This window comes from Clarias gariepinus, chromosome 26, assembly GCF_024256425.1.
Source record: "Clarias gariepinus isolate MV-2021 ecotype Netherlands chromosome 26, CGAR_prim_01v2, whole genome shotgun sequence".
In the NCBI taxonomy this organism is placed as follows: Eukaryota; Metazoa; Chordata; class Actinopteri; order Siluriformes; family Clariidae; genus Clarias; species Clarias gariepinus.
Window position 1 is genome coordinate 18,183,907 of NC_071125.1, and position 26,294 is coordinate 18,210,200.

General features: G+C 37.8%; 1 protein-coding gene across 7 annotated transcripts in view; it reads left to right on the forward strand.

Moving 5' to 3' along the window:
- Positions 1-23,895, forward strand: part of eya1 (EYA transcriptional coactivator and phosphatase 1) — a 50,358-nt gene extending 26,463 nt beyond the window's left edge. For all 7 annotated transcript variants that reach the window (XM_053488345.1, XM_053488348.1, XM_053488347.1 and 4 more), the window contains 7 exons: positions 4,999-5,088; positions 16,838-16,896; positions 17,204-17,364; positions 17,569-17,683; positions 17,887-18,008; positions 18,675-18,775; positions 21,836-23,895. In XM_053488345.1, the coding sequence (XP_053344320.1) occupies positions 4,999-5,088; positions 16,838-16,896; positions 17,204-17,364; positions 17,569-17,683; positions 17,887-18,008; positions 18,675-18,775; positions 21,836-21,916 (729 nt within the window). In that variant the 3' untranslated portion in view covers positions 21,917-23,895. The remainder of the gene's footprint in view (positions 1-4,998; positions 5,089-16,837; positions 16,897-17,203; positions 17,365-17,568; positions 17,684-17,886; positions 18,009-18,674; positions 18,776-21,835) is intronic.
- Positions 23,896-26,294: the final 2,399 nt, after the last annotated feature.

The window sequence follows — 26,294 nt, forward strand, 5'->3', positions numbered from 1 at the left end:
TGGTTCATTGTTATACTCACAAACCAAAAGAAAACCTGCAAGACCAATGTGACCTGTCACTCAAATACGAATAAAAATAAAATATTGTTATATTTCTGTAAATTCTAAAGACGTAGCTGTTGAAGTTTTTCACTGCATTGGAGTCAGTAGGTCTTAATGTAAATCCTCCTCTGTCAGCAGGCCAATAGACCAAAAAGAAGTAAAAAAAAAAAGATTAGTAAATCTGAAAGCCACTGAATGTTCATTAGAAATGTAGATTTATTAAAATAATATGTTTTATTTCTGCTTCTATTTTTGTAAATATTTTTAATGTCACTTAAACTGAGATTAAGATTTTGTTTAATATATTAGTATACAACATTTTGGAATAACAGAATAACTAAGAGAACCTGAAAGAAACCTCTCGGAGAAGTCTGAGTCTTTGATTGCACTCCATAAATGTTCCTGCCTCATTTCAATGTTTTTGATTTATTCATATTCCTTCCTATTAATATTTTAATAACTAATGTAATAATATAGAACGAGATGAGTTGTGTTGAAAGTCTTAATAGAGCTTGACACAGAACTGCTACAAGAGCAAGAAGCAAAAGAAACTGTATTTTTTCCCTCCCTGTTGAACACACACTATAAATAGAGCTGTATTGGAAAAGAAAAGTGCACTGCTGTGGTGATCAGTTATCCTAATTGGCATAAAGGCAGTTCACTTCCATAAAGCTGATGGCTGAGACCAGCTGTGTGACCATCGGGGTTTTAGGGTGTGCCTGCGTGTGTGTGTTTGAGTGTGTGTGTGCGCGGCTGTGCGGTGCTGTTGGAGGTGGGGGCCGGGGGGACTTGGCGCCCTGCTGATGATGGCTGATGGGTAAAAACAGGTGGAGCACTGACAAGAGCAGAGCCTTTTGACCTTTTGGCCTCCTTGTATTCTTAACTCCTCCTGCTGAATGATTGTCTCGATTTAATTGGAGGGGATTCGCCACGCCGCAGAAATGCACTTTACATTCCTCTCAGCGCCAAACTCGTTTTTATTAACTGTCGGATGCAAAACGCAGACATGTGTAATGAGGGCAATGAGTAGCAGGCTCATAAATAGATATTATTTAGCAGTGAGGATGTATTTTGATACACTACAATATTATGTGTGTGTGTGTGTGTGTAGTGTAATGTTAGTGTTAGTGCATGACCAATGTGGTTTAACAGGTGGTTTAAAACAAAATATCAGGAATTAGATTCAATTTGGTTTGTGTGTTTTGAGTTATCTATGTGATGGATGCTTTAACTCATCCTTTATATCAGTAATTCTAAAAAAATAAAAATAAAAACGAATCCAACCTGAAACACAAGAACAAGATTTGCCCTCATTTTACAACACAGTTTTTATGCAGATCTCAGAAGTTTTCAAATGTAGGGAAACTGACGGCAGTCAATGTCTTTTATTTTATTTTTTTCCCACAAAATCTTAATAATTTATATATCTTTTCTTTATATAAAACTCCTTTGTGATTTCTCATGCATGTTGTTTTATTCAAGACCTTTATAATTATTCTCATCTCATCTACTGTACGCGGTTTCATGCGGTTGCTGTATGTACAGTTCATCATGATCCACTGCAATTTTTGTTCCCTGAAAAGGTTTTCATCTTTCCGCGCGTCGGTCCTCGTCTAGTCAAACTGCATAGATGAGATAGGGGTATAACAGCAGAAATAACAGAGGGGGGTGGGTTATTGGGGCCGGGGCTTGTAGGACGACTTTCACACATACACTAAGGGATTGGGAATGACTGCTGTCTGGTTCACGGTTTCCATAAATTGTCTAAATAACGGATTACATTTTAGAAAAAGTTAAATTACTCGTTACATCAAAAAAGTAATCCAAGTACTCTAACGCATTAACGTACTACACACTAAATTAATGAAGACGTAACACTGAACTGACTTGTGTGTGGTTTTGCTGTGCTTAAATCATTTTCATTGTTGAGTGTGGCACGCAATCAGGAGTAAAAGCTCAGGTGATTCTTTAGGTAGCTTTACATTTAATCCCCACTGCTGAACACACACACACACCAAACACACAAACACACACTACACATACAGGAACAAATCCTGTCCTTCACCTGCTCTCCTCTCACTCTCTCTCTTTTAATAAAGAGCTCAGAGATTAAGAACTCGAAACCCTGACTGAACAACGATTACAAAAAAAGGTTTAAAAGGAAATGATTAACTTCTGAATCCACATTTAATAAGATTTGTAACATCTTTAATGCTCCAGTTTTGAGTTAAATTCTACTTCCTTAAATTAACCAATTGATTAACCAAATATTAAATAGTGATAATAATTAGTAAAAATAACCAAATATAGACTGCACTGAAGTTTAATTACGAGGTTTGTTCAAGTCAAACCAGGCTGCATGATGAAATTTCTTTTGAATTAAGCTTTAAAACTATTAGACATTTACAGACGTCTTCAACCAGAGTTCAGGGATGTGACTCTTAGCTGCAGTAGAACATTTGCATGGTGTAAACATTTAAAAGAAGTCTGTACTTCTGTGAATCATGATCCTGGCCGAGGTGGCTCGGAGCCCACTGCAGTCGTTCCCATGAACAATCACAATTATGATCCTTAATAATCGCTGGAAAACTTGTCTCCACATTGTGGAAGTTACTGCTACATCCCCCTACACACATCAAACCTTATTTCTTCCCATTTCACATATTTGGGCCATTAAAAGAGTTCTTGAAATGTCATCATTTCAGATGTGAAGTGGGTTGTCCGAACATGGCTCCGGCATACCGAAAAACTTTCTACCTTGATGGTATGCAAGCACTAGTGAAACTCTGGGATACTGTAGGTGCGTTAGTGTAGCAGGGGATTTTATAGAGATATAAAGGCAGTTTTTGCTCTCATAACTGTCTTTTCTTATTCTGCACAATCAAAAGTCCCAGTTTGACCTGAACGCTCCTTGAATATTATTCTAAAGCTTCCTATTATATTATACTTATTATAATTATAATTATTTTTATGACAATGAAGCATCGGTAGCCATTATTTAAAAAAACTAAATGTCTAAAGCAAAGAAAATAAGATCACTACTTTTGCCTTTTTGCCTCTCGATGATATTAAAGAATGTTAGGAATATTAAGGAAATGGTTCAGCATTTGTCTGGGGAAAAAAATAACTCTTTTTCCATTTTTCTTAAATCTGCTTGTGTCTGAAAGACTCAGACAGAGACAGCGAGAGCATTTAAGTGCAGATTAAACCTGCGTCCTGTCTGAGGTGGATTGTAAATGGAGGTTTTATGGTTTAACAATGAGAAAATAATGATGGACAAACCAAAGCATGTGAAGAATGGTGTGTTTATAATACTGGAATGGGCTCCAGCACATCTCAATGCACTTTTACAGACTTTACATCCCACAAAATGACAATATAAGCCAAGTCAAAACAGCAATTATTTTAAATAGGGATGCAAAATTGGCCTGAAAGTAGGTATCATTACTGTACTTCATATAAAACTTTACACTGTACACTGAGCTAGTTAAATGATTAAGTGTAATTCTGGCAAAACTCTATAAAATATCTAGGATTAGTTTAAATATATTGATATTTCTGTAGTAGAGTATAAGACATGCTAGTTCAATGCCACCTGTGGGTCCATTCATGGTTTCAATTCAACTCACCCTTCAATAGATGGATTTAATGTGACAAATACATTTCCATATATGGCTTTGACACAACACACACATTTAAGTATATGGACTCCATACAAAAAACTATACAAATTTTTTTTTGTTCACCCACCTTTAGCTTTAATTACAACCATACTTTCCAGCCCTTCCAATTTTCCTGGGAGACTCCCATTTTCACCTTAATCTGCAGATTTTCTCTCGCAGTCAATATTCTCCTGTATTTCTCACAATTTAGGACAAACTTTTACACCTTTCCGCTTTTTATTCCCAAAACCTGTTCTTGATATGGGCATTGTATCTTGGTAGCACAGCTACACTTTCTTGGTATGCACGTGTGTGCTGTTTGTATGTTTTTTTCCCCCCGAAAAAAATACTCATGCAAATTTCAGAAGTCAGGGAAAAAAGAGTGAATTCCCATTTCTCATGAAAAATTTTAAAGAAGGAGCCATGTCTTTTGCACATAATTTTGCTAAGTCTAGACCTGAGCAACTGTAGCAACCCCATATCATAACACTGACTACAGAGACTTGTACAGTGGGCACTATGCATGATGTGTGGATTGCTCCATGAACTTTCTTTTTATCCAGATATACCCATCGCTTTGGAATATGGTCGATCTGGACTCATCAGATCACATGTCCTTTTTTTGTTGCTCCAAAGTCTGATCGTTATGCTATGATTTCTTTAGCCATACAGCTGTATAGGTTCAATTCTGTGCATTTTCCCCCACATTTTATGTGTGGAAATGTTCTTACTTTGTAGCTGTGATTATGCTATTGATTTTTTACAATTAAAAAAAATATATGGTTCAACTTCACCAAACGTGATCTTTTTGACCAGATTTCTTCTGTAAGGTTCACAACTATCCTTTCAGGTTTCAATAATGTTTTGGACACATTTTGAACCAATTTCCATTTTTGTGTCATATTTTTTATTATTTTTTTTTTATTATTCATTTATGTAATTATTTTACCCGGCATTACTAAATATTTCTATACATGGGCTCAATATCACACCCACATTTACTGTATGTACTCGAGGCTATAAATAAATGACCATATATGGACTCAGTATGACATAAATTTCCATTCATGGGTTTAAAATCACACCTTCATTTGCATGTATGTATTCAATGTGACACCAAAATGTATGCATCCAATACCACATCTTTATTTACATACATAAAGTTAATGCAACATATACATTTCCATATATCAGCACAAGTTCTGACTGCGCTGCAATGTGCAAATGGAACCTATATGATTGATCATGTATTGTTTAATATTCTGTTTTCAGTAATCGATATTTCATATTTCAGGATCCACCAACATCTGTGTCACTGGGGCTCCGAATGGAAGAGATGATCTTCAATTTAGCAGACACACATTTATTCTTCAATGACCTAGAAGTAAGTGCTCGAGCAGTTTTATTTTTTCCAAGCTGGTTTTTATATAGGTTTTATACTAGGTATTAACCTAGTTAACCCAGTGTAAGTATGTATCCAATGATGTAAACATTAAAGCACTTTTTTTAAGTCGCTCTGGATAAGAGCGTCTGCCAAATGCCTAAATGTAAATATATAACTTGGTGATAGGGCAATTGCCCTTAACAGATGTTTAAAGCTTAAAATGTGCGTAGAAGCAATCTACTTCTGGATCCTAAAAAAAATTAGTTGTGTTTGGATTTTCCTTTGGCTTGTTTGTGAGAAATTTGCTTCAACCTGGTGAAACAGAACAATGGAGCCAATGACGTTGATCTTCTGTGACATAGACTAAATTATGTTGTCTTCTGAACAAAACATTCAGTCAGTGTGGTTAGCATGCTTTCTTGACCACATTATGTAAAGTCTGGTACTAAAGTAAAGGTTGTTAGACTAAAACAAATAGTTTTACTTCTTGTAAAGGGAAAATGGGTGGCTGTTATTGTCTATTGCTGAAAAGCCTCCTGGCAGAAATTTGTTGGTGGTATTTTACAGAACTGTAAACTGTAGTTTAATTATGAATTATTTAATTATTTTTAAATATTTGCTTTTAATTGTCTAAATGATTTAAATGTTAAGAGAATGCCTCCAGCAGATTATCTCTTCCCACCCTCGACCTTCTCCTAAAAATGGCGCAATTTGTTGTAAACCCTGGCAACTCGGTGTTATATTACAATACGATAAAGTGTGGTCTTATGGGAGTAAGTAGGTATGGCAGCTTGTTTTTGCCTACCTCACAACTCCCGCCTTAATTATGCTCTAATGTTAGAATGTTTTGTCCTTACCATTACATGTAAATTGCGATCCAGAGACCGGAGATAAGTCACAACAGACAGTATATGTTACGTTATGAACACGAAACTTACAAGATAAGTCACAACACTGCGTATAAGTTACATTTTGAAGCTTAGCGGCAACAACCATTTAATGGCAGAAACTTTCCTGAGCCGTGATGTATGACCTTAGAGCCCAAGGGACACCATGAATTTTACATATCCTGTCAGTCTCACTGTCGCACCCCCTAACAATTTTGCCCCTTTTTGCCCCGCCCCCTCTGGTAAGGGCAATTTGTCAATGTCTAGTGTTTCTCTATGTGTTCAGAGTGTCTATGTGTCATGCTGTGATGCTATCCGCCTCTCTTGGTCATGGTTTGGGGCGACTCTCATACTCTTGATTCATGGTGTAAAATCTGCCCCATGGGGCAATTGCTCTACCGCTGTCTGTCTGCTTTACGCAGTGAGGGGTAACACTTTGGATGGCTGGGTCAAACTAGCATAAAACTATGAAGAACAAGACAAAACTGTCAAAAATATCCAAATTTTTCTCAGATATATTGATAATTTGATAGGAAAATTTTCCATATTAGTAAAAATCACACAGAAAAATGATTTAGCGTTGACTGCTAATGTAAAAGTGTGTAAAAAAAAGCTAAGTTGTGTGCTAAAGTGGTGTATAATAAAAAATTGACTTATAGATATAATGAACACAGAACTCCTTTTGAAATGAACTTAGCATTAGCTAGCTAGTTAATGTAATCTTTCGATAGTAGAACTCTAATCAGCTAGTTTGTTTTTCAGACTTTTAAGGAAAAGATCTGAGTGCAAATTATGTGGCAAAATACATAAATAAATAAATAAATTTGCTCCTGTGCTTGTTGAAGTGCCGTGTAGGAGGCCGATAGCACTAAACCGATTATCTACTCACGCTAATCACAGGAGCGTTAAAGCACAGATTAACGCGCTGCACAATGGCCACTTCTTGTTCAAAATGTCATGTCTTATTTCTCATTCAAGACGTGCACAAACCCAAACTAACCCAACCCCATCTCCCTCTCTCCCTCTCTCTCTCTATAATCCGACACCACTGACCCACAAGCTTTTTCTCCACGTCCTGCTCATGTCTGACCCTGCAAGAGAGGAAATGTTTTGTTTGATACTTAAGTGTGAAGTGAGCTGCCAAGTTTCATTAGTCACCGACCTTTTTGGGACGAGGAGAGGCGAGAAAAAAAAAAAAAAGAAACGAGCGGGTAGAAAGAAAATGTTTGTGCTGCACAAGACAGCCGAGTCACAGTCGTGCGATCAAAGTTAATGGGTGGCAATTGGCTGTTAAATATTCCCGTATGTTTGGCCACATCAGATCGAGCGGACTGCGCTCCGCTTTAATAGGCGCGGCCGTGCCATTTTTCTGAGAAGTTCGAAAATGAGGCGGCGACAAAAAAAAGCTTCAATGCGGCTTTAACATCTGTCCTGTATTTTGATTTCTGTTTCATGTGCTTATAGACGAATTGGCAGCTCGGCACAAGAAGCCTCTTTAAAAAAAAACGGGTTGGATGTGCATAGTTTCGTCGCTCTGCTTTATCTCAATGAGGGATTATTACATCTGATTGCGACAGGTCTAAAGCCAAGGATGGTTCGGCAAGCGCTCCATGTCTTTAGTCGGCCGGTTCCATTTTTTTTTTTACAGCCTTCATCTAAACACAAGTGAACACACTCCTTCAGTGTAAACAACACCACAGCAGGTCTGTATTTATGGCTCTGTCGAAATGCGTATGCTATATCTAATTTAGTCAGAGCCATAAAGGAAAACCCCACTGCTACCACACACACACACACACACACACACACACGCATTTGTATTACTTAAAATACCCAAAGCATTAAGGATAGGCTGTGCAGGAATATAATATTCCATAACTAATGCAGTTTAATGACTTTTCAGGAGATGCAGTATGTTTTCTTAGCGCTATGGGTGCCTCTGGTGGAAATCATATATTATTTTTGGTACACATTTTAACATTATTTTAATATTTAACAAAACAAAATTCCAAATTCCACATTACTGCAAAAATTTGTTAATAACATTATAATATAGGCCTACTGTACATATTATCCATAAATTATTACGCTAATGATGGTGTATCAAAAGATTCGTTTTTCTGTCTTTAATAATGGTGTCTTTCGTTACAGATATTATAGTGAACATTTTCTGTAAATTTCTTTAAAGCTCACATGGTTTTGCTGACATATAGAAACACTCCACCTAAACGGCAGCAATTTTTTAAATATGAAATTGTTCTTTATATACTGTATGTACAACCTGGAAAACATTCTATATGTTTACAGCCATACATACACACATACTGTATATAGATATAAAGTGATGTTGCAGTGTGTGTGGGTGTGAATGTACTCCTAAAGTGACAGGAGAAAAGAAGGAATAAAAAGAAAGAAGACATGCTGAGCTGGTCAGTGGGGATCAGTTACTCTCTCTCTCTCTCTCTCTCACACACACACACACATACTGTACACACATACACACAGCACTGAAATAACACGAACCCTCGGCATATTGATCAACAGAATAAGCATTAACGTCATTCCTACCTGTAAGATAATAAAGTGCGCGGAGAAACGGATACTTTTTGCAGCCACTTAATTATTAATATTTTACAAAGACAGGACGAATCCATAAAACGCTCATCAGCAACGTGATCCGGGTATTGATTGGGCGTGCAATATTCTGGGTTTACTGTCTCGAAGAAAGATGTTTGAAGGAAACACAGATCAAGATCCAACCCAGACAATTACTCAGACTATAGCGCAGAGGGATTGGTCTTGTCTAGAAATTATTACAAAGCTGTTATTTACTTACTGATAATATTTATTGATTACTTTAACTGAATTTAAGCCAAGATGTTAACTTAGAAAATGTGCATCACACTTGCGTTTAAAACAATCCGTCTTAGAATCTGAGTTTCCCTTTTTTAACATTTCACGTTTCATATACTTTTTTTATGAAATACCTGTAAGTGACATTTCTTCCAAACCTTTATTATTTTCACTAGGAACCCACATGGGTCGTGCTTAACACACAAAACAAACAGAATCTCACTTCTTCCAAATGTCTCCCACTCTATAAATCACCTGGAGTGTCATGTGAACTACCTGAGAGTGAAGCGAGTGTGTGTGTGTGTTGGGATGAAAGCATTCCACTCTGGGTATATGAGGGAGAGAGTGAGTGGTTGTATGTGTATGTGTGTGTGTGTGTGAGTGAGAGGGAGAGAGAGAGTGAAAATGGGACGTCGGAGGAGGTTAAGCGTGCATCTATTTTGCCCTGCTCGCTCTCTGCAGGGAAAGGTTCGAGGGTAAAAATAAGACGAGACCGCCTGTAGGACGGAGTTCCCTGCCTGAGCTGGGCACAGTTTAAATTAGACACACACACACACAGGGGAAGAAAGCGATGACATAGCAAAGCGGTGACTCTTTTATCTTAATACAGCGGATAAGATAAAGATAATTCAAATTTGTTGATAGTTTCTACAATTGACTTGAAATTTCTTCTTCTTATTATTATTATTACTTTAATTAACACATTGCTCCTAGTATTTATATCACAGTAAACCTTTTTTAGATTTCTTATTAAATACTTAAAAAATATTAAATATTATTTATTAAATACGTTTGGATGATTATTATTATTGTCGGTTTATATTAACGTATATATTCCCTCAAAAACTATCGAACCAATTTCTCTATTCCATGTCTCGATCCCCTTATACATCCAGTACAGTATTTCTATGGTTGTGTCGAACCTCTCCCTGACCTGCGCTGCATCCTAACGTTCCCTCAGAATTCCACGAAGTCTTCCAAGCCTATCAAAATAGAGGAGCAACTCTTTTGAAAGTGAAATTAGTCATTATCATAACTTTCCCTGCACTCGGTGTGCGTGTGTTTCCGCGCGTGCGTGTGTGTGTGTGTGTGTGCTTAGGTGCTGGATTTGACTCTGTGGATTCTAATGTGTGTTTTTTGGTGTCTAGACACGGCAGCCCTCATGGGTTTGTTGGAAGGACTAAAGAGAGAAAGTCGAGCTTTCAAAAGGCAGCCCTGTCTATCTTCTCTCAACATGCCCCCTCCTCCACACACACACACACACACATGCGTACGCATACACACACTACCCGTACCACAGCATCGTGGCCGGATAACACCACAGGGTCACGGAGAAAACATAACATTACTAACAACTCTGTGCCAAATGATGGTACACGTCTTTTTCACGTGTGTATGTTTTTATATAAATAAGTAAATGCAATAAACTAAAGGTGGATTTAAAGAAAAAGTATGAGTTTATTTTTGTAGCATATTATTTTATACTACTGTGTTTTTTTATTTCTGCTTTTAAATTTTTGTACAAGCATAGAGAAATTATTTTTAAAGCAGTTGTACCACTTAAAGACATTTCTACCTTATCCTGGTTGATTTGGAGACTCATTTCTCATTGTTCGACGTGTAATTTCACAATACCCGTGTTTCCACTGAGTTGGAGTTGTTTTTGTGTCCGTGTGCCGGTGTGTGTTTAAATTCCACTACAATTCAAGCACGAATTGTGGATTGGAATGAAGTGGGTCTGAAGAACTTTCTTTGTTCTCTATATCCTGTATCTGACCCACAGGTAAGCTCTCTCGCTCTCATTCGCCCTCTCTCTCTCTGTCTCTGACTCTCCCTCCCTCCGTCATTTTGCCCCCACAGCAGTTGGGTTGGGTGGGGTGATGGGTTGGTGAAGCTAAATTTCGGGGTCACGACCCCCCCTTAGAGATGACAGACTTTGCGAATGGAGTAGCGGCATTGAGAACCTGCGAACCGTGGCTTGGGCTTTTTCACATGGCCCGAGCTTGTAGACTCCGAGGAATGCCGTGATGATGGGCGTAATCGCTCACACTGCGCTTTTGTTGCCCAGCTCGCTCACCTGAGTCAGAGAGGCAGAATCAGAAGAGGAGCCAGAATCTGAAAAATTGAATCGACTCAGGTCATGTGACTAAATAAGACAGTACACGTTGGACGTAATACATTGTAGAGAATCACAACCTGACATTTGGAGTATGACAATACAGGATGATTTGATTGTACGATCTAGTGTAGGAATCAAGATTAGATTCTGAGTCAGGAAATAAAAAAAGATCAATTAGAAACGAACCACAACAATTTTTTTTATTAATATTTGAATCCTCCCTAAGTTAGCTTTGGTGGGAATCTTAAGAATGTTTTAGAAAGGGGACTAAATAAAGAATACAGAAAAAAAAGATTGGAATTAATTTAAAATAATGATCAGAATTAAAAGAAACAGTGAATCAAATACAAAAAGAAGAATACAGCTGTGTATCCGAATTTAAATCACTTTATTTCCTCTAAATTACATTTTTATGCACTTCTTTTATTTTTATCTTGTTTCAAAAAGAATAAAAAAAGTTATAAACTACTAATACAAATCCTAATCAATTCAGAAAAAAAAATCTTTGTAAATGCTTAAACAACAGTGATTTCTTGATTCATGGAACTAGAACTTCGATTCATGTGGTACTTGATATAAATAGTGCAAGCATAAATTCCAGTCAAAGAAAAATAGAAATAATGTGCAGGCAATATATGAAAAATCAAACAAACAACAACCAAACAAAAACAAAACTGTCCAATAAATGCACACACCAATGGCTCCTGCTGTATTTTTGTTAGAGGTGAATTTGGAAGTAAAAAAGTTACAATCTTGAATTATAAATATATAGACTCTTGGTGTGCTGATCCAAAGTAAATTCATAGCAAATAATGTTTGTAACATAAGACATAACAGAAAAAAACTTATATAATGTACTAATAACATACTGTAGTTGTAAAAAAAAATTGAAATAAAGATACGTGTCACAAGTGGCATGTACTGATGTGTTTATATAAGGCATAAGCATCAGCGGCTTCGGCTAAGACCCTCGTCTGGTTTGGGTCCTTTTCCTCCTGTGTGGGGAAGGAGGAAAAAAAACGAGGAAAAACGGAGGCAAGCCAGCGAGAGTAATGCAATACGGATGTTTCTAGGACGAGAGGGAAAAGCCAGGTTTTTGTAGTTTGAAATAATCATTTTCGTCTTTTTTTTGACATACTGCAGCTCTCCTCTGAGCCGTCAGTAGCAAAAGTCCTTCCTCTGGCCAACAGGAAGAATCGGCCTGATTGCTTAATGACAGACGACAGAGGAACAAAGGAGCCTCTGATAGCTACTTCGAAACGAAAAAAAAAGCTTTCTCAGAGGTTGAACTGAAAAAGAGACAGAGAAAGAGAGAGAGAGAAAACACTGGGTGAGAAACAGCGAGAAGGTGATTTTTTAGGTGTTTATTTTATAGTTTTGTTGATTTTCCGTGTTCATGAGCACGTTTTCATCCTGTCATCTCTGTCTGTTAGGACAAGGCCTGCCAGACGGTCTGAAAAAAGGAACGAGATGAGAGGAAAAATGTGATGAATTAAACAGAAAGACAAATTGTTTGCTTAGGAAGTAATTACGTATGGACCATAGAGGAGGATCTTTGTACAGTCTACAGTAGGAACATGTGGAGCGAGTTAAGGGTGATTGTTGGGTTTGGGGAAGAGCGCTGCTCAGAGAAGGAAGAGCCGAGGCGATTCAATTTGCTGTTTTATTGTCTTTGCTATCTCAAAGTACACAATCTTGATTCAATTTTTAACTGTTTAGTACATTCTATTCTTATATTAGTATGCAGTGTACAGAATGTCATTCAGTTTACTAGTGTTTAGTTTTTTATTTTAAATGTCTTCTATCTCTAAGCCAGAGAGCTGTAATGCTATTCTATCATTGGACCAGGATCACCTTTTTTTTTTTTTTTTTTTTTAACTGGTCCATGTTTCTCCGCCTCTCCATTTTCTTAGTTAACATTTGACTAACACAACATAGCCCATTTTTTTAGTTTTTATATAAGTCCTTTCTGTTTGATGTACGCTCAAACACTTACAAAAATGAGTAACACATTTTAACTGGACTATATAGATTTTATTTCTCATCACTTGGAGACAAAAAGTGATGAAACGCTGTTCCGGTGCGCTCCGGCAGCCCTACACCTACTGTATGCTTAAGGCCATAAATGAAGTAGCCAAGCAGTAAGGACAGACTTAAACCTATGTACCGTAGAAGGAACACAATGATGGATTGAGATTCATGTTTTTATTTTATGTCACACAAAGGACCATATGTTTTGTACCTTTACTTAGGGTACTAAACAAAAATCCTGCACATATATGTTATCTCAGCAACAAAGTGTGATGAAACTAGCATAAAAAGACAAGGTTCTGGAGGAATAAATGATCACACAGTATAGTATAAATCTATGATTTTGTAACATTGAAATCAATAACTCATACAGTATTTCTGCTTATAAACTACACAAGACAAGTCTATATCTTGCTGATCTCTTAGTAAAAAGCAAGGATTAGCATGCTACAACATAAAATAGATGGTGCTACGACTGCTTGAATATAATGTGTATTGGTAGATAATTGGCAAAAATGACAATATATTAATCCACCTTAAGACTCTAAATACATAAAACACATGATTATTTTTCCTCATGTTAACTCCCCCCACCTCCTTTTTTTTCTTTATTAGTACTGATCACCCTCTCACAATTGGCTTGGCTCTGACGTATTATTGAAAAGTTAACATGCACAGTATAACAGTATATGCACATGTTAGTGTTTTATATTCTTTGCTTCAGTACTAAATGCGCACCATATCCTGTTATGTGTCTTTGCTTCAGTACTAAATGCGCACCATAGCCTGTTAAAGCACTTACCGCTCATCCATTCCTGCTCATTTAGGCTTAACAGTGTTTACGAGTGCTTAAGAAGGACGAATAATGAGTCTCGTGAGTTTCTGTAAGACGCTCAGCAGTCAAGTGGTTTATGGGTAATCCCGCTGTGCGTGGTGATTGTCAGGGGTTGCTGTGTTCCTTTTCTCTCTTTTTCTCTCCTCATGCCGTTTTTCTTTTTCTTTTCATGGCGGTCTGGCAGTCCGCAATGCAACATTTAATTGTGTGTGCTGGTACAGTGAATAAATAAAATAGGCAATGGAAGCATGCCGTGACATTAGCTATTAGAGTTAATGCGATTTATTGACTTCCTTAAAGGCATGTTTTTTAAATGCTTAGTGTAAAGACTGCGATTGAAATATATAAAAGAACATCAATGTAGGCTTCAGTTTAATGTAAGTGGTACTTTCAAATATTGGATAGTTGATTTAATTTTAAGATCATTTTAAAACCTTTTGCTACTTTTAACCCCAGATGAACCCTGACTTAACGGTGTCACCATGCTACTTGGATGTTCTGCTTTTTTTTGCTACATGTGAATGAGGGCGAGACTTTTTCTTCCCCAGTAATGATTTTAGCCTGTCCAAAGCTGCTGTTTCTCCCAGTGACAAATTGGTACTTCACAAGTATTAGGGATCCATTGCTGAACAGATTACACAAACAGCTTGCACAGCTCTAGTAGGCAGTCCATCTTCTTGGTCCATAATGCTCCTAAATCTCCATGTGAGGTCACCCCTCCCTCCGTCACTCCCTTGCTCCCTCCATCTACCATCCCTCCTCCCCTTATCTGAGTCCATGGAGCCCTAGAGAGGAGCAGAAGGCCACTGGGTCAAAGTCTTTTCCTCTTTGGATCTGGAGACTCACTGGGAGTGAAGGCCGGCATTAGACCAAAGGTTCTCGAGGTCAAGATTTTAATTCTGTTAAAGAACAGCTGGTTTGAGTTTCTCCGCACGTAGCCCCCCCCACACAAATCCTGGGAGATGAAAAATTTGTTCGGAGGGGAACCAGTAAAATAAAAAAGGTTTACGGTTTAAAGCCCCTTTTACCCTTCAACTGCTCCAGCATTAACCAGGAATGCAATAACGTCAGCATTTGGCCAGGTTTGGATTGAGTTAAAACAAGGAAGTCCTTTTGTTCATGTGTTTTTTAGTTTCCTAACAGACGAAGTAAGTAATTAAACATCTTAAGGAAGTTTTAGAAATGGAATTTATGGACCTTAAACAAAAATGGTAATCAACTGTTATTCAAGTTTAGCTGATTACCTAAAGAGTTCATTATCGAGAATTGGACAAGGATATAAACGTTTTTTCAATCTAACTCATATTCATTTTAACTTCTCCATTTTCATCCACTAATGCAGCTGAATGTCGCAATCCTGTCTTTCCATCCCATCTGAAATTTGTTGGATCCTAATGTCCAGGCATAACTCTCAAACATTCATGGCTCTTCCAAGTGAAGGAGTGTGTGGGTTGGTTTGGTGGTGGGAGAGAAGCGGGGGGGGGGGGGGACGCCTATAAATGGAAAACTAATAACAGATTTTCAGTCTGCACTCTGCACAAAAACGCCTCAGGCCATGCTGGTGTGTGGCTCGGCAGCAATCAGAGGTCATAATTTCATTGGCGGTTAGCATCAGGTTCAATTTTTCTAGTATGTTACGTTTAGCAGAGGGTCTGGTTTGTGTTAGCATCAGTTTGGAGCTGAGGAACTCGCCAGCCTCTCCAAGAAAACGAAAGGAGCAGGGATGCACTCATTATCTCAGAGATACTTCTTCATTCATTGGACTGCTACAAAGCATATGTTTTTTGTCCTTTTTTAAATAAAAGAATTTTTTTTTAGAACCGTGCCTCCAAAACAGACACGTTAAACATTTATTGCCAAAAAACAAGCAAACAAAACACATGCAACTAGGCTTCTAACTGAAAACTTTGAGCTGTGGATTTTACATATTGAACCTAAATTAGGTCATCTAATCACAAGATTAATCATGTGATCACATTACATTTTTTTCTTTAGGATGCTGGTTAGCTTTAACACTGAACAAATATATTGTGTTTATTAAAGGAAGCCTATTATGCAGAGTTTTTAAAAACACGTTTTAGACATTGAGATGCATTTCCGGTGTGCATTTACAAGCAAAATGTGTGAGTATATTTTTCAATGAGATTTTTCCCCCTATTGTGACCTCATATAAGAAGAGCCCCAGCCTTGGTTTGTTGCTCAGCTCTGTTGTTCCCAGGTGGGACAGGCATTAATAGTAACTCATTTACATAAACACTGAAGTGGTGCATTTTGAGGGAATTTGAGGTCTGAAAAATTCATTATCTGAGAGGTATTTCAACTGGAGCATTAACAGAGACACTTTATTGGAACTCTGATTCTTGTTTTAACTTGAACTTAAAGAAACAGTAAAATATGGAACCTTTTAAGCCTGTGATTATACTCCTTATTACTCTCTATATATATATTTCGATGTCTGTTCTAACCCAGCTTTCTGACAGATTGTTATATAATTTAATAAAAGTCAAAGAAATCTGTTGGGCAAAAGATGCCCCAACAAACATAAGAGCAAATGCAGATACTGAAAGTCGTCCAGTTAAAGCAGCACCAAGTTGTACTACAGAAAGGAATTTCATGCGTTGATACGTGACAAACATCGTCTGATTATATCTGTGTTTTTGAAGATCCACTGATCTCGTCCCAGCCGATGTTTATCTAGCGATAGAAGAAAAAGCATTAAGCTCTTCCCACTAGTACTAGTGCCTAAGTGGCTACACCCTTGGTCCCCTGATGACTGTGCTTATTTTTATTAAGATCGAGCAGGTGGGGGGGTTCGAGCCTGGAAGTGGTTTTAGGCCATGATTTCTGCTTTCTGCCCTGAGCTCTAGGCTTCAAAATGGGAATTCCACAGTTGTTGACATTACTCACTTCACATGGATCCGAGCTGCCAAATCGCACCCAGTTTCACACGTGTAAGCCATTAATCAACTCAGCCTACTTTAATTTGGATTGTCTTCTGTTTTTTTTCTGCCTCTTCTTCTACAGGAGTGTGATCAAGTCCACATTGACGACGTTTCCTCTGATGACAACGGTCAAGATCTGAGGTAAATATAGCATGGTGTTCATGTTCAGAAGGTCAAACTTTTGACTTTTACACAGCTTCTCCCTAGAGCAAAAAAATGCAGTCACTTACACAAGACTTTTAGTTTGTACAGATTGTTTCTCTTATTCTGAGGTATTATAAGTCACCAAAAATCCTTTCCATAAATGTCTAGTCCCTTACTTAAGCCACTTCAGACACCAAATGTCAAGACTAATTACGCACATTTGGTGCAAGTTGTAAATCTGGGCAAGTGTAATGGTATTCTCAAACCGCCACTACAATCTAAAACAGTTTTTTCTCTTTTTTAGCACTTATAACTTCAGTACGGACGGCTTCCATGCCGCTGCCACCAGTGCCAACCTGTGTTTGGCGACCGGTGTGAGAGGAGGAGTGGACTGGATGAGAAAGCTGGCCTTCCGCTACAGACGAGTAAAAGAAATTTACACCACCTACAAAAACAACGTCGGAGGTAATTCCGCAATAAAAATGCTCAGGGCAAATTGCTGGGTTGGAAGGAGGGAAAGGGGAATGGAAATGGAAATGTGTGTCAACAAAAACACTCTGAGGTTTTTCCACCAAGCCTACAACTTGGGTTGGGGCTAAATTTTGAAATTTCTGGAGTTGTTTGCAAAAAAATGGGCCAACTTAAACAAGGTTTTCTGTTGGTTTTCAGGACTGTTGGGTCCGGCCAAAAGGGAGGCCTGGCTGCAACTACGAGCAGAAATTGAAGCTTTGACAGATTCCTGGTTAACACTGGCACTAAAAGCACTAACACTAATCCACTCAAGGTAAGGAAAATTATTTAGAGAGCAGATATATAAACCTTAAAATTACAAAATAGTGCTTTAGGCTATATGTTCCCAAACACAGAAATTTGGCATGTTATACTGTTTGCAAACAGTTATAAAGTCACTAATGGTGACAAGATTAGCAAGATGTGTCTGCCAAATTCTAAGAAAAGCATTCTTTTTTTTTTCTGCTTCAATTTCAGGTCAAATTGTGTGAACATCTTAGTAACCACGACGCAGCTTATACCTGCCCTTGCGAAAGTGCTGCTCTATGGACTCGGAATAGTTTTTCCAATTGAGAATATTTATAGCGCTACAAAAATAGGTGAGTGATAGCTCCTTTACCTGCGGGTTCCTGTGGGCTGAACAATCAGGATATTATGTTATTATGTGTAAACATCAGGAGACGTACTGTATGGCGCAGGATTGGTTTAGGCTGCAGAAGGGGGCGGACACACGAGAGGTTTGATGTCGGTTTCTAAGGAAAAGGCCTAATCAGGCTAGGATTATTTTCTTGGAGCTGGGCCTGAGCTGGGCCTCTCCTTTTTTTCAGGCCTGCATATGAAACCACTTCGGCAAATTTATGTCATTCCACACGGACATTTTTGCCCCCTCACCCCCTCTGCTCCTGCCTCCGCTTCTTCAAATGCAAAATAAACTCTAAGCTTGGAGTCTATAGTTTTTTGGGCCATCCCTGAGCAGAGACGGTTCTGGTTGCGGGCTGCATGCCTCCCCAAACTCTGGCATTAGCATGTGAGGCTGATTTAGCTCGTTAAACTCCATTTGTCCCAGGTTTAGGGAGGAGAAAGACACACTTAATGCTTTTCAGGCCACTTTTATCTGGGCATTGATCTTATCGAATCCCCCAAGCTACGGCTAAGTGTTTACACTGGGTAATTTTGTGTAACTTATTGCGTATTTAGAGAGCTCTCACAAAAGGTTGGCTCTTGGATGCGTTTGGAAGCACTAAACCTGTTTCTGTTCTCCGCAGGCAAAGAGAGCTGCTTCGAGCGAGTAATTCAGAGATTCGGGAGGAAAGTTGTTTACGTGGTGGTGGGAGACGGAGTAGAAGAGGAGCAGAGCTCCAAAAAGGTAAATGAGAAACCCTTCACTCGACCCTGCTCGACTCTCCCCCTTCCCCCCTTTCACTTTCGTCCATTTATTCCCAAAAAGCCCATTGGCGAAACGAGAAAATAGCTTCCACAATTGAATCAGCAATGACAGCTCAAGTGTAAAAAGGGGGCGAGATGGCATAATTATACATTGCCGAGCTGAGCTGAAGCAGCATGAATGCGTGTAACGCTAGACAAGTCCTTTCAGGCATGATCGAGAGACAGGCCCATAAACAGAGCACGCGTTTAAGAAGCTTACATCTTTGTTTGATGAAATGTGGGATGTTTTTCTTCTGTGGGTTGAAGATGAGGGAACGGCTTGGCTGCCAAAGCCTTTTGATGTGTTGTACGACACGGCGCAGTAGCAGCCGGGTCTTGTAGTTGCTCTCGCCTGTGCGGTTCAAAGGAGGATTTGAAGGATTTATGTTACCTGCTGAATGTCTAAAAGCCCTTTGTGTGTTGAGTTTCTGCCAAGTTCATGTAAACCCAATGCTCTAACCATAAACCGCAAAAGATGAAGATATTCATTTGCTAATTAATTACCTGGGGGAACAAACACATTTCACTGACAGTTGAGCAACATATCCAGAAGGTGAAGCTGCATGTTGACACACTTCTTTATTATATCCTGTCAAGTATTTAGTTGCATGTTGTCAATTAGAGCTGCGAAGAATGTGCATGTTAACACAGCTTCTTGTATCAGTTTTTGACAGTCCTGTACACCTGTGGTAATATAACATGAACAGTTATCTCTCTCTCTCTCCATTTGCAGTCAGAATTGCATTAGCAGAGTTTTGTCATTATTTTTCCTCTCTTTTGTCCTTTAAAGAATCCCCCAAAACAATCCCACTTTGCTTAATAACCTAGCTGAGGTGAAGAAGAGATAGCATCTCTGGCTTTTAAAACTTAAAAGCAAAAGACAATTTACAAAACAAAAAAGTGGGGGGAAGAAAGAAAAAGAGTCTTTTAAGGGTCAGCGCAAGCTCCTCTAAGCGGAACATATGCCTGAGAGAAGCTATACTGTTGATAAGAGGCAGTAATGGAAGCACTGAAGACTCCTGACAAGCTTCTTTCATTCTAGCAGACTCATATTTCTCCTAGCGTCTCTCGGAGAACAAAGCCTCATTCGAAATGTCGTGTTCAGGGAAGTTTGGGCTGTACAGTGAATACTTATTTTTCGAGTAGTTTTTTTTTAAGGGGACCTTAAGAGTGCTACAACTTTCTTTTTGTCATTTCTTTACATTATTAATTAACCCTTTTTAAGGTCAAAGCCATTAAAAATAAAGGCACGTAATTGAGGGTAGCCTAAAAAAAATTTAGATTTTTTTTTAAATAGTACAAAGAAAACCTTTTAAACAATAATGAAATTAATTCAATTCTAAAGTCATTTAAAGTTTTAATTGAATTTAAACTTTCACAGTTTGAACTGCAATATGTTAGAAATAACAATAAAGTCAAGCACTAGAGAAAAAAAGTGTTAGCATAACCAGAAGTACTGTAAATTGTTTGCTAACGTTCTGTTTCCGAGTTGCCAAATTGCTAACTTTCCAATACCTGTTGCTTCCATTTAATGCCAGTAAAGGCATTCAATTGGCAAATAGTTATACAGAAATGTTTTTATGAAGAAACAAATTCAGATGGGAATATTGTGCCTAATGATTGCTAGATTGGTACTCATAGCTAGCTAGAACATTACTAGTAATACCATTAGCTAATTAGGCAAGTTCAGGAAATTGTGTCCCAAATCATTTATTAACATAAAATTAAGTTCTTATTGTCGCTAGGGAAACAAAAAAAAGAAAAAAGATTTAACCTTTTTAGTAGTTACCTATAAGGCACATATTTTTTGCTAATTCAGTTTCTTAACCAAACATTGTGAATTTACCATGCTCGTACACATGGTGCTAGTATTCAATATACTGTCAGATTCAAAAGTATTTAGACAGTGTGCTAAACGTCATGTTGTTTTTTTGTCACTGCATACATCACAGTGGATTTAAAATGAAGCAACTAATTCTTGAAGTTTAATTTAACAGGTTTAAAAAAATATATTGTATTAACCGCTTAGGTATTATGGGCTTTTTGCTCGGTCGCTCTATTTTTTAAGCCGTTAAATTTTTTAACTGATATCAGTTGTGCTATTACAAAGTAAATACAGATGTTTTACCTCAAGATGCAAACACCTGGTAACACTTAATAATAGAAATGCCAGATGAGACACTTTTCTTATTAAAATATGACTAATTCCTAAAAAACAAACAAACAAACAAAAAAACTGCCGAGATCTGATACAAGGTTTCCTTGTACTAGAATGGTTAGAAGAGAAGAATATGGAGAAGGAAAGAAAGGGCTTATGATCCAAAGCATACTACATCATCTGTTAAGCATGGTGGTGGCAGTGTTATGCCATGAACATGTATGGCTGGATCACTGGTGTTTATTCATGATGTGGCAACTGACAGAAGTAGCAGGATAATTTCTAAAGAATATTGAGGTATGCCCTTTTGCATAGCCAAATGCTCCAAAACTAACAAGACAGTGCTTCAACAAACTGAAGGCAGAAAAAAAAACACAAACAAGGTGGCTGCAGTAAAGGCCTGGCAAAGTAGCTCAAGGTAGAGAACTTAGCATTTGGTGATGCCCATGTTTTTTTTCCATTAGAGTATTTAATAATCCTAATATGTATGATAATGTTCAATATTTTTTGGATATATCCAATAAATTTGGAGACACTAATAATGGAAGGACAATAATTGCAGTAATTCAAAAACAGTTAATACAATATTTTTGGTGAAATTTTGTCCTGAATATCCTTCTATGTGGAAAAAAGATTGCCTGAAGATACCTGACATTGGAGACCCTTTCTATAACATGTCCCTAGGTAAATAAGTCCTAATCTCATCCAAACTATGAAGTCCCAGTCTCATCAAAACAAATGCAGCTGCTATTGTCCAGCGTGGAATAATATGTATAATTTACATAATAATGTGATGCCATTTATTTTCCCAGTGCTTATTGGTATTTTTCTTTTTTTTTCCAGCACAACATGCCCTTCTGGAGGATCTCCAGTCATTCGGACCTCATGGCTCTTCATCACGCGCTGGACTTGGAGTATTTGTAGCACTGTGTCCTCCTCAACTCACGATTTTTACTCAGCACGGACTGACAACAGAACGTTAACACACTTACCGTGGGAAAAGAAACCCACGACTTGTCTTAACCCTAAAACCTCGGCTCTTGGTTGAGCAGTCGACTGGAGGATTGCGAATTTTTTACGACGCTGCAGCTGCGGGGTTACTGTGAATTGACTCGGCTTCGTTTTGAAAAAGCCGTCAGAATGTTTTCCGGATTTTTTTTCCAGGAAAAAAAAAAAAACTCTGTGAGGGTTCACACCTGTGAGGAAATTACAGTGAGCTACCGGCGTCCCTTTTGGCTCTTAGCAAGACTCTGATCCCACCGAGATTCAGCGTGATTTCTTGCGTTGGCTCGAAACCACTGCGCCGGATGTCCTAATTTATATTCAGAGACTTTGTTGAGAGCGCCACCTCCCGGCGAGAGACTTGTCGCCTTTTTGTTGTTGTGTGTTTCTCACCATGCAGAGTACTTAGACAAGAAGACGTTTACGGAAAAGAAGAAAAACGGATTTTCTAATAATTTAAGGAAAAGAAAAACTTTATCTGCATTTGCTCAGACAATCATACGTGTACAGAATACGGCGGGTTTTGTGTGTGTGTGTATATTTTTAATCACTGGACTATTCCTTCTTGTTTTTCTTTAGCTATTTTGCTATTCAGTGCTTTTTTTTTCGTGGAAGTACTCTAAGGCAGGAGTGCACAAAAAACGTGTGCAGGAGCCTTAAAGTGTTGCTTAATGGTTTGGAGATCTGAAAGCATTTTTGTCAAGACCAAAAGCACGGATGTCAAGTGTCAATGATTTCGTATTTTGTTTACGGATTTATTGATTATTTTATTGTTATTATTATTATTATTATTATTATTAATAATATTTTTCCTCCCTTGCTAGTTAAAGTTTCTGTATTTAATTACAGAATCTCAGTAGCATTTTATTTTATTTTTTTTGAAATACCTGTATTTATGGGATGACACACATCAGAAAAGAAAGTAACAATCAAAATGAATGTCAAGTTTGGAGTTGAGCATCAGTACGCTCATCACTGACTCCTTTCTGTTTAGCGTTCTGTTTAAAAGCATTTAGACCTCACAATATTTCAAGGTTTTGTTATCTTTTGTACTGGCACTAAAAGGCAGAAACTCTTGTACATTAAGTGTAATTTTTGTATGAAGTAGTCTTTTTCATTTTGATTTTTGGAAATGTCGCTGTAGAAATTCTTTATAGTGCTTAGATAAATAAGACTGTGGACTTGGGAAACTTTAAAGCTCTAAGGACTGTCAGAAAGCCACTACACACACATACACACACACACACACACACACACATAAAGACGCGAAGGGGTCAAGAACACACACACGCTACCGACTGTGAATTTCCTCAGCAGGAATTGAACCTGTGTGTGAGTTTCTGACTGGTTTCTGCTCCGTCGTCAGTGTTGCTTCATTCCTGCAGGTGAAGTGTTCTACTGCCCCTTCTACCCATTACCCCATCTACATCCTACCCTCTCTAAACCTACTCGCCCTTTTTCAATCTTATATATGCTTCTCAACCCATAAAACCCCACTTATATAAAATCAGCCCATTTAATCTGCCCCGTAACCCCACCCCAGCTTAACACCACCACAACTTAAATTTGTCCCCTTCCCCCCCTCTCCTACCATATAAAATTTGCCCATTTACTATGCTCCTTCCTCCTGTCCCCCAGGGTAACACATATTGCTGCTAGTTCATGGTCATATTAGATGGGAGATGTTTTATACAGTAAGCTTTTTTTTTTTTTTTTTTAAAGAAAAAAATATTGCAATCATAATGCAAACTGGAAAAACATTGACGTGGGCCTTGTCGTGAACACGCAAACATTTGTTGTGTCTGAAAAAAATATAGATATGTACAGATGTTTTTTTTTTGACATTATTATTTGATTGTGTTTAAATTAATAAAACATTGATTTGTGAACTGGTACACACACACTCTGTCCTCTGGGCACATTTATTTATTGTGTGACGAATCAATTCTGGTTTAAAATTCTGATCTAGTGTTCCAAGCTGATGGTGTTATTTATTACATGTTTATTACTAAAGCCCATTTAATAAGTAAGCAATAAAATCTATCTTACTTCTCGGCAAATTAACAGAATAGCACAATGTCATGTGGCTTGGCAGGAAACCGAGTAGCATTTAAAACACTGAAAGTTATTATTTTGCAATAGAAACAGCTTGTAACGATGCAGAGTAAGTAAATAAAACCTGTGACATAATTAAAAAAAAATCAATCAGAGGAATCCTGAGAAATTACGTTATGTTAAGCTAAACATATTAAGGTTTGCACTTGAATTAACTTTGTACAAGGGGCGTTTACTTATCCCAGCGTTTCACTAGCTTTACATTTGAAACACTGGCCTCCCAGGAACTCCTTTAATGACCCTTGGATTGGACTACCAAAGGTGTTGTGTTTGTACATCAAGTTCCTGGAAGGCCAGCATTTCAGACATAAAGCAGGCAATACGATCATGGATCTTGCGTACTAAGATTTTTTTTTTTCACTTGTTGGTATCCAGGCACTAGTGAAACACTGGGATAAGTGCATCAGCATAGCAGGGAATTTTGTAGAGAAATTACGGCTGTTTTTTTACGGTTGTGTTCTGTTTAGCATTTATGGTATAGATTATTTTAGATAAGATTAGGTTCAACTACTAATATAGACTACAAGGACAACGTCAATGAAATGCAGTTTGTATCTAACCAGAGGTGTATTTACAAATAGATAAAAATACGGGTATAAGGCTTGGGCAATATACTGTATGTAACAGGGTATGAATGTACAGATAGTGCAGGAAGATTATAAAGTGATTTGAATCTCACCTCAGTTCATCTTTGTATGAAATTTTCATGTTCACCCTGTGCTTGGTGGCTTTCCTCCAGGTACTTCGGTGTTCTCCCACAGTCTTTCTTCCAAAATATCCTGTTTCCAAATAGTCTGAATTGTGTGTTGGGTTTGGCACCACCTGCACGTTGTACCCTGCCTTGTGCCCTAAGTTCCATAGAATAGAATTCGGGCCACACTGTGACCCTACACAGAATAAGCTATATAAACTTTGGATGGATGCATAGATACAGTAGACAGGACGTATACAAATATACTGTACAAGTAGTGAGAAGATATTAAAGGTCCAACATATAATTTTTACACATTAACATATGTCCGAGACGCTGTGAAAGTGTGTTTGTTAATGCTTCAGCTGAATATGCCTCGCATAATGCTCTTTCATACGGAAAACTTTCTGTTTTACTCCTCTCCCAAACCCGCTGTTACAGTGTCTATGTAAATGAGTTCCTGCTGAGCCACTCCCCTTCAAGGAACAGCAGACCTGAGCAAAAAGCTGGCGGAGGGGTATCTTACCCTCATATACACTATATTGTATATATGAGGTCACAGTAGGGAGTAATCTGACAGACTTTTCTAATTGAAATCCTGTTTCAAATGTTTTATTTTTTTATTTTTTTGGTTTAATCACGCAAACCAGAAAAACCCATAAATGTCGAACAAAAAGTACATTTTGTAGATTAGGTCCCCCTTTAACTTTAAAAGAGAATATAACATGTTAGTGGACAGCAGAAAAGCAGCCGTTCCCTCAGATGCGTGTCATCCAGTTGTCACTCTTCACCAAAAAGCTAAATAACCATCTCAACAATCAGCATGTGGTTTAAAATGTATGTAATGTAACCTGTCATAGAGATGAATCATTCTAATGTAAAACATTAACTACTAATGTAGAACTCAATACCACTGATTTTCACCCTCATGATGTTTGAGTTATTATTATATTACTTCAGATGAAGTTCTACCAGCTGAAGTTCACTCAGCCTGCTTTTACACTTCAGTACACACTTTTAGCAATCCTAGGAGAAGCAATGTGTGTGGAGTGTGGCCACAAGTGCTGCGGTGGGTTACATTTTCAGCACCATGTTGAAGAAACCTTCTCGAAATGCTTTACGGCATCCCATCAATTGCCAAGCAGGTCACAAGCTGGGGGAGCAAGTGAGACAAACCAACATGGAGGACAAAGTGGCTGTGAGAATTTAGTCTTGTTATTGAGCCAATAGAATAAGATTTATGACATGTTGAAATTATTTCTTGGCCAATATTCTAAAATTGCAATGTAACTTTTTGGGCTATTTTTGGAACCTTCACCGCGATGTAATGTGGCATCCCACTTTAACTGTGGTTGCACAAGCAACTCTATTTTTCTTGTTTTTTTTCCCCTGTGATTTTCATTTTTAGCACAAAAATACTTGAAGAAACTCTTCAAATTGAATTTAACTATTGTCAAGCTTTTTGAAATATTTGTATAACATCGAATTAATATT